Genomic DNA, 15,129 nt, shown 5'->3' on the forward strand with positions numbered 1-15,129 from the left:
CAGCACACGTCTGCATTTAAAGTTATCTGGCCATTATCTATTTATCTTTTTAAACTGGTGTGCACATAAATCAATGGCAATCCTACACATCTTGAAATATTTTTGTATTATACCAGTTGTTTTGGCTAAATTCGTCCTGCTTCTTCATTAATAAATAAAGTCTTAAATTTATTATTAACTAAACTTAATTAGGTTTTGTCATTATGACAAAAGAATACTTTTTATAGAAGTTTTTTTATTAAAGTGAAAAGAAAATCTGCTTTGATCTATTTTTTTTTATTTTCTTGTTTTTTGAATGGAGGCAATATTGCATTTGTTGCAATATGTTTGAGTAGCCTGTATGTTTGTAATATTGACACACTGGAGTTAATTAAATGGGCCTTGAAGGGAAGCCTTCGTTAAAAATAATTAGTGAGTCAATTGCAAGTTGGTATTGCGGTCTCGTTTTTGTTTACATTCGTAACATGTTGCAGTTTCTTTGTCGGTTTTGTACGCGCTGGAAAAGTCGAGGGAATTTGTAACTTGCGCGCCGCGTATTGGGAGAGTATGGATCGTTCAGGTTCAGGCGACGCCCAAAATGCACGCTCGAGATACTGCAATGTGGTGTCTCCGGCTCTATCGATATTAATAAATTATTGCTCAGGGAGTTGGGTGCGTCGCACATTCAATGCCAGATTTTAATACCTTCGCTACCTTCGGGAATTTGCTATATTCTTTAAAACTGAATTGATTTTATCATAAAATCTTTATTTGCTTCTAAATATTTCAATAATTCCGTTTTTTATTGCTATTAAATCTTGATATAAAGATGTTGGTGTTGGTGTTGGTGTTGATATGTAATGAATAGTTTAACTACCCTTTTATAGTTTATGGTTTTATTCACCCTCGAAGTGGGTTTATGGAGCGTTTTAAAATATGTCCTGTACGTTTGACAATATTTCTAACACCATCATCATCATCACCTCATCAACGGCGTTATTTATATTTACAGCCCAGTATCAAATATAGCACATCATCATCGTTTCACACGCATTCCCCGCCCGTATCAGAGCTTTTCCGTGTTCATAAGTTATTTATAACATTTCCGTGCAGGCGGCATTCCGCGTGTGTTATGCGCGTTATAAATAATTGAATTTCAGACCGAGTTTAATATCGGATAAACACCGCGTGCAATACTTTCAGGTTAAAACAAAATAAATCTCATCCCAAAATTTTGCCAAAAGAGAGGTGAAAAATTGATAATGGACTGATGATGAATGAGTGAGTGACATATTGTTTGCTGAGCGCCAGTTGGTATTGACATAACATGGTAGAAGTTGCGCCTCTGTTTTACTCGTCCGCATGCAAAGCGCAGCGCGACAAACGTCAAGCAGGAAAACGATGAGGCGCACTTAAGTCGTTTAGTCATGCGGACGCGCGACGACGTCTCGTCAGTCAGTCAGGCAGCCAGCCAGCCGGCGCGGGTTGGTCGATGAGTATTGTAAACTATTCAAGCCCGCCGTCAATCGGAAGTGCATTTACCCGACGCAGTTGTGACTTATTAATCAGTGCACACGCACACGAAATCGATTGCACCGCTGACTCGCCGAGATATTTCCATTTTTATCCGAGACACCACGACGCATCCTCACGTGTAACATGTGAGAAAATTAAATGAGCATCCACTCTCGTTCGCGTTTGAGGTCGGCGCTAAAAATAATCCCCGTCTACGCCAAAAAGCGCCGCACGGCGACGACGACGTCGCCGCCAACAACGACAGTTAACGCATTACTTACTTAAGCCTTGTCGGACGCGTAAATGCGCGCGCCACTTAAAAAACTATCCGCCGCAAAAGTGTTTATGTGTTTATCAAGTGATAGTGATATTGTTGCATGGTTAATGAGTGGCTCGAGTGATTGTTATTGTTTTGCCGATAAACAATGCGCGATCTGTGTGCAACGAACGACGACGTCAGCGATGAATGGTAAGAAGGGGGCCGCCGTTGCGGCCGCGGTGGCCTTCCTCGAACGCCAGCAGCAACAAAAGTCCAAGCCTATGTTGCACCAGCAAACGACGGATAAAAATGTGAAAATTGCGGTGGCAAGAGATAACATTACTGTCGCCAGCAATGAGAATTGTGCGGACGCGAATAAATTACTAAACGGGGTCGCGCCAACCATGAGTGCTGTGGCGGAAAAGCGGAAAAAGTTCGACGCCAATCGTCCGAAAGTATTCGCGCGGCAAACGAGTGAGAACAGCGAGAATCGCATCAGTAATGTAGAGAAAACTTTACCGCGCAGCGACGACGATCACGTAAATACGTTCGAAGGTGCCGTTTTAGACTTTGATTTGACAGCTGAGGATGTACAGAAATTTGTTGCTGAATCAATGAGGAAGATAGAATCTGCCACGCAAGGTAATACTTCACCTGGAGTAAAAATTATTTGTAAAGCTATATATCTATATAGAAGCACAAGATTGTATGATTGCCTCCACTACATCGGAGTATGTAGCATCTGATGACTTCGAAGACTCCACTTCAGAATCAAGCAGTAGTGGAGGTAGTAGCAGTGAATCGGACACCGAAGAGGAATGTAAGGACTTGCCAGCTGGTCTAGCGACCATTGCTGAAGAGGATGTCGGTGTTAGTAGCTGCGGTATGCATTCTACTGACGAAGGAGAAGGTATAATTACAATTATAATCAATATAGTGCGTTTCAATTTGTTGCAATCTTTAAATATTCCGTTTTATTTATTCGCACGCACAGCCGCAATGCGGGGGCGTCGGCGCCTCATCAAACATGTTTTTTCCTGCATCATAAAAGCACTGAACAAAACAGACACGCAGAATATACATGTGTCGACATACAAATGCTCTATTTATATTTCTAGTACTCGTTTATGTTGTATGATGATTGCCGGAATAGTTTAATTTAATTATTTCACCGCCATTTATGTTCTGTAATAATATAATTGAAATAGTAGAGTATTTTCACTTTTGTTCCATGTGCCAACTAGTATTATGTGTAATTATGTTTGGCCCGGCTAATAGTGCTCACTTTTTTGGCAAACAACATTTTCGTGTCTACATGACGCATTTTATATTCAAACAGAATTTCGGCATTTATTTGTGGAGGTGCCGGGTGATACAATTTTGTTTGTAAATACTGAAGTAGAAATACGTGTTAAATGGGTGTCAATTAATTAATTAAAGTTTTTCAATTTGAAAGCTGAACGTGTGACACATCACCACTTATCTTCTTCTAACCTGCTGTCAGATTGTATCAACAACATACGAGTAGCTGTATAATGCTGTAACCTGGCAGTTGTAGAGTGATAAAAGATGGCCACGCTATTCTTATCCAAATCGGCTTTCAGCAGGTTCTTAATACTTTTATTGCTTTGAGTACTTTTTGACTGTCATGCGATTGCATCATCGTTGCATCTCACATGTCTTCTATCCACTTGTTTTCTAGTTTGCTTCGTACAAGTTTCACTATAGAAGTGCTTCCTAGATCTATAGCGTAGTGCGACGTAGTGGTTTTCTTCGTACTCCCAGTTTCTTCCTGGTTCACGTGCTACGTGCTCAATGTGTGTGTGCGTTTGTGTGGCTGTTGAATGTCTTCTGGAGGCTGCAGACGATGAAAAAGCTTGGCTCGCCGCCAAAGCGCCCGCAGTGTGCCTGTTGCGGCTGTTCGCGAGTCCGATCTAGTGTGCTCGCGTGTATAATGTGTATAATGAACAAATTCAGGGAGAGCGCGCACGCGGCCCGCCGCAAATAGAATATTTCCGAACGTCTTTTCGTAAACGCACGCATAGTTTATTCGTTTTTATCGGTGAAGCTGTGCAGGCCGGCAAACACGATCGGTCCGCGCGCCTCGCGAGTCGCTCGTTTTAACGTTTTTCTGTGTACATCTCTTGCTTTTTGCTTCGGGCGCAAAATTCAAACCTGATGTGTGCGCGTCTGTCGGCGGTATTCATCGGGGAGCAACTCGCCGCCTTCACACATCGTTTCGCTCTTAGTTTCCTGTTTTTTTTTATCGCCGTGCATCATATGTTTGTTTTTCTTGTCTGGTCGGCGCTGATGGTGGAGGCGCCGTGCTTCCCCGCCGTGTGTTAAATCGACGCGAAGACGTGACAAACATGAACGTGTTCTAATGGTCTTGTGTCACTTAATAACGTAAATGGATTCGCGACATGTTGCCGCAACCCCGCCGCATCAGCCGGTGCCTGTTTCCTGCCAGCAACAAACGTTGAATGGCAGGAGATGGAAGCGGCGCAAGCAAAAAGCGGCGAAATCCAGTCCGAAGCGAGGAAATGGTAATTATCACATTTACGGCGCCCCGGCCGGAAATGCGCGACTTAATTAAACATGTTTCTCTGCGTGTTTTGTTTATTTTAATTTTCAAGCCTTTGGAGTTTACGAAGTTGGTTGAAATGAAATTTTCAGTAATGAATTTTATTGACGATAAAAACTTTTGCAACAATAAACATGTCATATTTCCTATTGCAAGTAATTTTAAGCGAAGATAATTATCCACAAATTAATTACGGCACAGTTTTATTTTACTGACAGTTTCCGGAATGAAGTGCTGCAGTCTGCAATTCAGTGAATTCTGGAAATATGGGACAACCAGCATCACAAAGCCGATATAAATTACTTCGCTGTTTTTGTTCTTTATTTGTTTCCCCTAGCATAGTAGTATTCTGTGCCACGCTGTTATTTTAGGCGTATTCCAGTGTTTTTCTGTGTTATCCACTACGCCAACTGCAATCATTCTTCGGTGCGCACCCGAACTGTTTGTACAACCACATTTGCTCGCTCCGACGAGCACAACTCTTTTGCGGATGGCGCATAACGCCACCGCTATTCAAAGGAGCACATGTATTCGTATATAATACCATAATATGTTGATTTATTCGATACAAAAGAGGAAGACAGGAAGGTATTACACCAATGCGTTATGTAAACAACATAGACAAATGTTTCCTGCTATCGAACAACATGAATCGACTACTTGTAAAACAATAAACAAAAACACGATTATCGTTATTGTTTAATCGACCATAAAATGAAACATGATTAAGCCTGCTGACCCGTCGCGAGATAGTGGAAATTTCTGTAGTCGTTTTTTATTCTGTGTATTGTTTCAACCGGCGTCAGTTAATTAATGAAATTTATGTTGTTAACACGATTGTAATAGTAATTGCGAATGCAGCGGTGGCTGTGGCAGTGGCTCAATTGTGCAAGAAAGAAAAGAAGTATATGTCATAGTCAGACGTATTATTGCCCTTTTATTGTAAGTGACGTCTACTCGTGCGCCGCGAAATTAATAACCGGCGGGGCCCGGCTGACTGAGTGAGTGCATGCCAAGCGTCGGGGGCTCCGGCACGACCATTATATCGGCGGCCGGGCACGTGCATGCTGCGCGCCGGGCGGAAAACGGAAGGGTGGGTCGCGACACAGAATAATGTACGTGGTGCTTGTGCGTTGCGCCTGCTGGCAGGATGAAAGACGCTTGACTAGCAGGGGACTACTGGAAAATGGCAATCATAGTCAGATTACAGGGTTGTACTCGAAATATTTTACATTTACCACGACACCCCATCTAAATTAACTGCACATGTGCTAGATTAGTGAAATATTTTGCAGGGAATCCTCGAGAGGAATTCAATTATTGTACTGAAACTTGGAAAATCTCTGTACGCGTGTTTCTGTCTGTCTGTTTGTAACTGAAATGTGCAAGCTGCATGTGACTGCGATTTGCTACTGTTCGGGACAGATTATTATCTTGTCGTAAAATTGAAGGCCCGAAAGAAGCAGGCACAGGTCGTAAACAAAACCGACATCGCTTCGGATTGGAATTATTAGCTTCGACTGGTTTGATATTAATAGAAGTTGAAATAGATTCCATTAAAGATGTTTGGGATGGTTTTGATGCTGGTTTATTGTTTTGGAATTCGTATTACCGATCGCGATCTATTTCAAGCAAATATTTCGGTGTTTATTATTGAATACGCGCGCTTTTAATTCCGTGTTTTAGTGTTTTGATGAATTCCGTTTTTAAAATTAGACTCTGTAAACAAAAAAATCATCATGGACATATGCTTCTCATCAACTTGAAACGTATTAGTCTTTATATTTATGCAGCTAGCGCAAATTGCGCTGCTTTTAAAGTCAAGTGCCCCTGAATAGTACATAATGTACAGACGTAGTATAAATGTGAATTGTAATTCATGTTAAAATATACCGTTCAGATGCTAGCAGCGATGATGGATCGACGACTCAAGAGGACGAAAGCAGCGCAAAGCTGAAGCAGACGCGAAATAAACCGGAAAGCAGTGCTAAAAGGACGGACTCACCATCGTCCGATAGTTCCTCATCCACTCCGGAGACAAACAGGAAAGGTGCGCTTAACTACCACGCCAAAGCTGTTTACAAGCAGTGTACGGGTGGTGTAGAACAAGGCTTGAACTTTAAATCACTCTTCAGATAGCTCGACGCGTTGCAACGGCGACTTCCAATGGATTCCACCGAAGCACTCGACGCCGTTAACGGACGCCAAGCCGCCGATAAATCGCAATCATTCGCAATCGAGTGCCCATCGGGATCGGACGCCGCGGCGGGCCTTAGCCGGTGATAAATCGGCGCCGGGCAGTTTGGATCGTCGACGCAACAGTTCGCCACGCACGGATCGACAGGAACGCGATCAAAAATCGCGATCATCGTATGCGCTCAAATCGCCGCCGCGGTTGGAGGATTTTGTTAATCAATCGAATTTCCATGGTGGTGGCGGTGGCTGTCAGAATTGGTGCTGTAATCCGTCCGGGCCCGCTGAGTATTATGAGAATTTCCATCGGCGGCATGAACGCTTGGATCCAATGCGTTATGGTAGTAATCCGATGCTGATGTGCGGTGGCGCGCCAATGGACCAACAACAACGCGGCAGTCATCCGAATTTGTATAGCAATACAGGCAGTGGCAATCATCTCGATTATCAATCGCAAAGTTTATGCGGATGCGGTTGCGGATACCCGCATATGCCCATGATGCCACCTTTTTATTATGATCCACGGGCGTACCACTGGGGTCCTCCCTTGCATTCTAATAAGGTACACGGGAAACTAAACCACAACACTCACTAATAACTAACTCCGCAAAATGCTTATATTGAATGAAAATGATAAGGCAATTTGACTTACGACAACTCCGCTTTGTATATTTGTAATTTATTTATTTATATATTTATATTTTTACTAATTTATAAATATTAGCTTCCAGATCAAGATGAAAGATTTCGTAAGCTGCAACAGGAGCGCGATAATCTCCAGCTTCAAGTGCAGGTCCTCAGCGAGCAGATCGATGCGCAAAACGAGAAAATATCGGACGTGGAAAAGTCCCTCGCCGAAAAGAAGCAGATGCTTATCAGCGCCGAGGATACGCTTCAAAGAGTACTTAATATGATTACGCAATCTTTTCCTTTGTTCATTTTCATATTTCATTAGGAGATGCTGTCGCGTTCGTCGCTCGAAACGCAAAAGTTGGAGCTGATGTCGGCGATCAGCGAGATGAAGCTGCAGCAGGCGGCGTTGGAGCGCGAGAATCTCGAATTGAAAACAGCCCAACAACAACAGATCGCAAACAGTGCGTTCGAAGCCAAGAAGGCGGCGTTCTTGGCGAGAATGTCGCCACAACCTGCGCTTACCTCTACACCTGTTCATTCTAGCAGTCAAGTAGGTTTAGATAACAACGACTTCATTTAAAAATGTTTTGCGTTTAATTAATGTGGGGTTTTCCATTTGATTTTTATCTTTTAGTTGAGGAAATCTCCATCACCCAGTCCCGTGACGGTCGGCTCGCTATCAGCTTCACCTCGCCGCTCTGACGGATCGGATCATCAATCACCCAAGGTAATTATTCGCAATTACAACTCTTCCGAATATGGCGGCTGGATCGATTCGCAACTCAACAAATTGTTTCGCAGACGCCGCCGGCTAGCTACCGCCGCCAGATTGAACTGCAGTACTCCAGCTTGCCGCGCCAGCAGTTTCTAAGTAATGGCGGCACGTCCTTTTCGGTGGTGGACGCGAACGCGAACCCATCATCCTCGGCCGGTGCGGCGGCGATGAATGGCGGGGTCAAGAAGGGAGTGGCATTTGGTATGGGGCTTTCATCACTACTTGGGGTTAAGGCGCGGGGGCACTCGGTGCCCAATCTAGGTGAAAAATTCAAACAGAACAAACGTGTGCAGCACACTAAACTAATTTAGATAACCGGAACGTTCACTAAAATAGCAAAAACTGAATTATATGCGCAACAAAAGCACTTAACTTTATGTTTTGCATCAAAGAATATTAATTTTGATTCACCGATTAACACGCATTAATTAGAATTAAGGCACTGCTTTCACAATTCTTCCGCTTTATCTGTACTGTTTGCTTTGGAATGTGACAATGGCGTCTGCTTGAATCATTCGTTAGTCGTGCAGATGATGATCAGTTTGCGGAATTTGATTTTTACAGCCGAAACCGAAAAAATCGTTATCGGAGAATCGAACAATCCATCCGTACCGCAATCGCCGTCACTTCAATTCAACAACAAAAAAGGAATTAAAAAGATTTTTGGTATTTAATTTAATTTTCTGTTTTGTTTTTTATTTTTTATCATATGTTTTGTTTTATTTTGTACTCATTAAATTTTTATCTAGGTAAAATCAAACGATCCAACTCTGGAACTTTGGACGACTTCTCATCTAACTGTAGTGATTTCCAACGTGGTGGTGTTAGAGCTACTGCGTCTGCGCGCTTGGGTTGGAGTGAACCTACACCTCCTCTTATAAAGTAATTTATATTCTGTTAAATGAAATAATTTAGGTTTTACCAGCTTAATTTTATTATATAGACCAGATAAACCATTCGCCGAGTGGGACACTGAAAACATTTGCGACTGGTTGCAAGACTTAGGATTGGATCAATACGTGGTGGATGCAAAGCGTTGGGTCAAAAATGGTCAGCATTTACAGGAAGCAAGTTTGAGCGAGATTGAAAAGGAACTGGCGATTAAAAATCCTCTGCACAAAAAGAAGTTACAACTGGCGTTGATTGACATTGAAGAAAACAGTTCTAGCGATCCTTATTTGTCAAAAGCAGGTAATTATTACAGTTGTTTATAGACTGTTCTCAGAAGTTAGGTCTATAATCGCTCCTTTGTGAAGGTAAATTGGACACCGCTTGGGTATTACGTTGGCTGGACGACACAGGCTTACCGCAACACAAAGAGAACTTCCTGCTAAACCGCATTGACGGTCGCGTGCTGCACAGACTCACCATGGATGATTTGGCGCTACTGCACGTGACCGCGCTACTACACGTGGCGAGTATAAAGCGCGGCATTCAGGTCCTTCGAGAGAACAACTATGAACCGGGATGTTTACAGCGACGCACTTTGCCCGAGGATCCGGAACATGCGACAGCAAAACAAATATCGTTATGGACGACACACAGGTACTTATATTCCTCGATTTCATTCAATGTGTTAGAATTTATAGGTGTAACATGTTGATTAATTGCATTCAAGGGTGATGGAATGGTTGAAAGCCGTGGATTTGGCTGAATACGCCCCAAATTTGCGAGGGGCGGGCGTACACGGTGGCCTGATGGTGCTCGAGAATAAATTTAACGCTGAACTGCTCGCCGCGCTATTGAGCATACCGGCGAACAAAACTTTGCTGCGGCGGCATCTGAATACGCACTTTAAGGAACTCTTGGGCAAAGATGTCATACAGGCGAAGCGTGAAGCCGAAGGAACTTTGGGATATATTCCGTTGACGCCATCTGCTAAACTCAAGGTTTGATCATGCTTCGCTAAACGATTTCTAGTTGCAACGTGTGTTTCTTCTGTTTCAGGTTGCTAAAAAGTCGCATTTTTCTTTGAAGAGAAGCAAGAGCAAGTCGGAGGCCGATTACGGCGATCTGGTTTGTCCACTGAATGCGAACTCAGGTGAAAATTGTCAGAATGGTTCTCCTAACATTGGTGTAAGTTACTAACACTAATATTAACTAACATTATTACATTCTAAATGCAATTGTATTCTATCTCAAGGGTATATAATATTCGCTTTTAAATGACATGATTATCAACGGCCTGAAAATTGACGTATGAATAAGAGCTTTGTTAAATGATGTGCTCTTGTTTTTCATGCTTTGCGAACGGCTCACACGCACACATGGCACGGCCGAAATGACGAATTTAGGTTCCGGAAATCATGGTTATCCATTGTTAAATTACTAACACGCTATGTGTTGTTACATAGTTTTAAATAACCGAATTAGAGTCTTATAGGTTCGTCACGAATCTCTAGCATATGATAGACAACATTTGCGTAGTGGCTAATATTTTATTTATATTTTGTTTCTTTTTTAAGCTCAAACAGAAAAATTACAAAACGGGCGAAATTGCGAATAATTGATAACTAGATAATTATTTTTGCTTCTATATTTTAGTTTGTTATGGAGTTTTAGCTGCAGCATGGCAAAAGAATTGCTTGACACTAGTTTCTGCTTTTATTATACTGTAATCATGTTTTGCACAAGCACTAATGGCTTCTTTGTTGTTTGTGTTTAGATGACGAAGAGGAACGGAAGGGACGAGGTTGTTTATCATCTCGTTGAAGATGACAGTCTTTCGGGTTCTTCAACTAATTCGCCGATACCTGAACGACACGAATTTTAAGAATGTGTTACTGATTTGCGCCCAGTGTAAAACAAGAACTGACAATCAACATAAAGTTTTGTTAACGTATTGATTTTTTGATTTTTCACTGGTCTACGCATTCTTTAGATTAAGATGGCGGTAGCAAGGGTTGATGAATGGGTGCTCTAGCAAGGAAACAAAGGAAATTCTTCATTCATAGCTAAAAGTTCCTGACACATTTTAGCCATTTGTATGTATTGCAAGTATTTATATGAAAAAAAGCTCGGAAATTAGTCTTCCCCAGAGAATCTAGATCTGCCTTATTATCAATGATATGTATTGTATAACCAGCAGTATATTTTGACCACTTTATTTAAATATTCAACATGGCGCAAGTATTATATTACTTTTCTGTGCATTTATTAAGATTAGTGACACCTACTAGCATTGTGTTCTACACTAGTAGTAGATGATAAACGTATAAAACATCATATTTGACAATATACACCCTAGAAATATGCGAATTTCGGGCAAATATTTAACAGACTTACTAGTGCCAAAACGAATTCAAATGTAAATTACATTCAAAGCAAGCGAACCACTAGAAATTCATTGACTTGTAGCATTTTACATGATACTAACTATAAGATATATTTTAATGAAACATATATTTAAATATTATAGTTTTATGGAGGTTGAACCAAATATGAATTATTGTTGTTTGATTATTTGTTGTATGATGAGTATTAAACGATGAAGTTAACGTGTGTAATCATGTAAAGCATCATTTTACTGCTTTAACATAAATAATAATAAACTATGTACACTTAAGTAGCATTTGTTACCGGAATACTATACAATATCATACAACATACAGGAAAGTAGCAGTTAGCTATATTATACAGTCTTAATTTATAACTGTAAAAGTTGACCAAATTTTATATACAGGTGGAAATGTGTATAAATATGCATAAAACAGTTCTTTCAAATAGCTCACAGTAGCATACTACAACTGTCTCTAAGTTGGGTATGTCTATAATTTAAAACGTGTGCTTTTATCATGAGTGAAGTTAAGGATGTAAGACTTAAAATATCGTTTATTTTCACCATTATGATGTATGTTTAGGGAGAATATGTATAATGAATGATCATGAAACATATATAGTACTGAAATCATTAGTGTGTTGCATTGTTTGCAATAAACTAAATTAAATTGACAACAAATTATATATCACAATGTTATGAATATAATAACAACTTATTAATTCTGTCTTGTTGTATGTTTATTTAATATCATCAAAGTCTTGTAAGGTGCGTACTATTTTTGACGCAAGTTTTGTTTTCGTTGATCTCAAGGCACACATCACGCCATACTACGAAACACTAGATATGGTGTAGTATGTTTATCGCGTTACTGTAAGGAATTCTCAGGTGGCGCAACGATGCACATTTTTAACTAAAACTAGTCGTACGGTTGAAAATAATAGTGCACGGTCGCTGCAATGTCCGTACGCATCTCTTCTGGTGTCACGCGCTCCACGTTTTTAGTTTCGATAAATCGTGTTATGTGTGATTAAACATCGTTAATATTTGCTGGTAATAAACCTATTTTTGGTTTTATGCTATTGATTTATCGCGAGTGGAATCTTTTAAGGCGTTAGTGCGTTTTGTATGTTTTTTGTGTGTTCGGAGTGATTTGCCGTCGGACGCTAATGGTTAAAACTTTCCCTGTTGTAAATAATGTGAATGAAAGTTAGTGCAGCATTACCATACTGAATGTATCAGTGTTTACAAACAAACAAGTTTTCTTATCTCGTGCAATTTTTGAGCGGTCGCCACGCGGTTCCCCTCGCGATTGGCTTGCCTGCCACGTCAGTCTTATATTTGTCGCCGAGGAATCTGCACGCACATTTTCTTCACAATAATTTGAGATCCTTAATTTCTTCGCGTCATTACATAATATTTCTAAATGCTCCTTCCATTGTGTGCGAGTGATGTACAGCGTTCGTTAAATGCGAATTGTTTATACGCAGAGGTAAAACGTGAGTGATGTTCCGTCGGCCGTCGGTTATTCTTTTTGTATGATACGCGTATTTCATCATTTCTACAATGTGCCTAATTAAGGTCCTTACAATTTATTGGATAAGCCAAAAGCGCAAAATTAATTTTGCATTAAGGTATGTTTCTGCATTTCTTAAGCCATTTGAAAATCAAATCCATTATTGCCTTTACTTGTTTTTACCTTAATTGCGTGGTGGTCTTTAAGCCTACAAATAATTTTTGTCTCTGTTTCAATACCGTTGATTTGCTTTACGTATTTGATACCTTGTTTTGTTTTTGTTTAATGTACAAATTACAAATATTAAGATAGTCGCATGCCGTCGGATGCGTTCTTGATCCTCTGGCGACTTTCCGTGCTGGTCGCTGGTTGTTTTACATGATTTAAAAATTCTGCTTTGTGCTTTATTTTTGTAATATCCAACCCAAAGCGATTCATATCCAAGGAAAATACAATTTGTGAAATGTTCTATTTTTATGTTTTCGTACTTACTTACTAATTCCTAATGGCTTTCTTCTTATATTACCTTGTTATTGTCACCTTGTTAATTGTTTCCATCCGTTTTCCTACTTTAATCTTAATTTTTCTTTGTGTATCACCCAGTAGATATATTTTCCTTATCATTTAATAGACCATATTTATTATTGTTTGGGTGTTTTACCTTTTTAGAGTTTTCTTTTTATAACACCCTGTTTATTTATTTCCCGTGGTGTCAAAAGGGGAAAGATGTATGTTATCCCATTTAAACTTAGGAGTTTCCTTTAAAATATTGTTGTTTTCTTTTTAAATCACCCTGTAGTGGGTTTGTCAAAAGGGAAAGATATATGTTATCAGACTTAAACTTAGGATTTTCTTTTAAAATATTGTAGTTTTCTTTTTGTATTACTCTGTATTATAATTTCCCCTAGTGGTTTTTTGTAACACCCTGTATACTAATTTCCCATGGTTAATTTGTCAAAAGGGGAAAGATATATGTCATCCCACTTAAACTTAGGATTTTTCTTTAAAATTTTATCGTTTTCTCGTTACATTACCCTGTATATTAATTTCCTTTGATTTTACTTGGACTATGTTTCCCAACTTGAATTTAGCATTTCCTCTTAAAATGTTATTATATTGTTTTTGGAACACGAAGGTTAGCGGTAGAAGTGACTCGTGTTCAGGGCACCGTACGAAGGTAGCGGTAGAAGTGACTCGTCTTAACGGCACCATACGAAGATAGCGGTAGAAGTGACTCGTGTTCAGGGCACCGTACGAAGGTAGCGGTAGAAGTGACTCGTGTTCAGGGCACCGTACGAAGGAAGCGGTAGAAGTGACTCGATTCAGGGCACCGTACAAGGGTAGCGGTAGAAGTGAGTCGTATTGATAAAATATAAATTATTTTTGGACGTTTTTGCCCAAGAAATTTAATTTTTTTATACTTTTATCTGATAGAGAATTTTCCAAAGTTTCTTAATCTTCAATCCATTGGTCGCTAACGTTTTTAGTTGAAATGTTACCAAAAATACTCGAAAAAGCATGACGCAGCACCTCCCTTTACTCATTTAAGTGAATATTGAATTTTAAAAAATTAAATAAATTACTTATTTGTAATGGTAAATTAAATTCCTGTTTTTGTCAATCTTATTACATCCGAAAGTCAATATATTCTTTTCTTAAGCCGAGAAATATTGAAAGTAAAAGTACATTCCGTGTATATGTGCTATTTCAATATTGAGAATTTTAGTTTCGTCTTTTCAACTACGTGTTTACTATTACGTTTGTGTATAATCAACTTTTTTTGTTCGACTGACGCGTGTTATCGCGGTGTACCTGCCTTGCTACGCGTAGTGCACACGGCAGTCGTTTCACCGCGTGGTCCGCGAACGTGTCTCTCTATCGCCATGCGTTTTGAGGTTTTAATTGTATTAATCGTCGTGTATTCGTTCGGCCATCGTCAAAATATTCGCAATGGAAATGTGTGCCTGTTTTGTTTAATGATTTATGGCGGTTAGGGTCTTCTTAGGTGAGAAATAAGAGTCCGTTAATCCCTGCGCAAGTTTTCAGTTGATAGAATATATTTCAGGATAGAAAGTCTCCTCATCAATGCACAGGTTGGTGCATAATTAAAATTTATCGCGGAAAGTTAAGGCGGTTTAACGGCGGTTGATTATTTAATTTGACGGATATTAATTTTGTAGATTACAAACACGTGATGGAATTTTTATCAGAATTCTTCTTAGTCGCGTTTCCGAAAATAACATGCTTCATTTAATTATTACAAGCACGGTTTTTAAAATGATCTGAAGATTATTAAAATGATAATATTCATATGGTCGACCACACTTTCTTTGCCGTCGGCCGTCGGTTCGGTCATGTTTTCGATGATCACGTAAACATTTGTAATCGAATTGAATCA

At 39.9% G+C, this 15,129-nt stretch overlaps 1 protein-coding gene across 6 annotated transcripts; it reads left to right on the forward strand.

The window, feature by feature from the left end:
• Nucleotides 1-1,163: 1,163 nt before the first annotated feature.
• On the forward strand, nt 1,164-11,942 carry LOC135791706 (liprin-beta-1-like). 6 transcript variants are annotated; one of them, XR_010548106.1, is made up of 16 exons: nt 1,164-2,395; nt 2,448-2,663; nt 6,238-6,387; nt 6,473-7,092; nt 7,255-7,431; nt 7,486-7,713; nt 7,798-7,890; nt 7,965-8,199; nt 8,503-8,604; nt 8,688-8,820; nt 8,882-9,129; nt 9,195-9,483; nt 9,557-9,827; nt 9,886-10,014; nt 10,233-10,321; nt 10,604-11,942. XR_010548106.1 is itself a non-coding variant. In XM_065302192.1 (15 exons), the coding sequence occupies exons 1-15, from the start codon at nt 1,798-1,800 to the stop codon at nt 10,648-10,650; spliced, it is 3,501 nt and encodes a 1,166-aa protein (XP_065158264.1). In that variant the 5' UTR covers nt 1,179-1,797; the 3' UTR covers nt 10,651-11,942. The 6 variants fall into 6 exon arrangements, 5 of the variants coding, with proteins under 5 accessions (XP_065158264.1, XP_065158265.1, XP_065158262.1 ...); XM_065302192.1 differs by lacking the exon at nt 10,233-10,321 and having other exon boundaries at nt 1,179-2,395; nt 9,886-9,979; XM_065302190.1 differs by lacking the exon at nt 10,233-10,321 and having other exon boundaries at nt 1,182-2,395.
• The last annotated feature ends 3,187 nt before the right edge of the window (nt 11,943-15,129 follow it).

Source organism: Atheta coriaria, unplaced genomic scaffold, assembly GCF_025399875.1.
Source record: "Atheta coriaria isolate IRGN ID8LTWV9N9 unplaced genomic scaffold, Caltech_Dcor_3.1 hic_scaffold_5_pilon, whole genome shotgun sequence".
NCBI classification, from domain to species: Eukaryota; Metazoa; Arthropoda; class Insecta; order Coleoptera; family Staphylinidae; genus Dalotia; species Dalotia coriaria.

Excerpts from the sequence above, each read along its gene's own strand:
- LOC135791706 (XM_065302190.1), top strand. The coding sequence starts at position 1,798 with ATGCGCGCGCCACTTAAAAAACTATCCGCCGCAAAAGTGTTTATGTGT. Across the intron at positions 6,388-6,472 it reads TCCGGAGACAAACAGGAAAG|ATAGCTCGACGCGTTGCAAC; the intron begins GTGCGCTTAACT and ends ATCACTCTTCAG. Across the intron at positions 10,015-10,603 it reads ATGGTTCTCCTAACATTGGT|ATGACGAAGAGGAACGGAAG; the intron begins GTAAGTTACTAA and ends GTTTGTGTTTAG.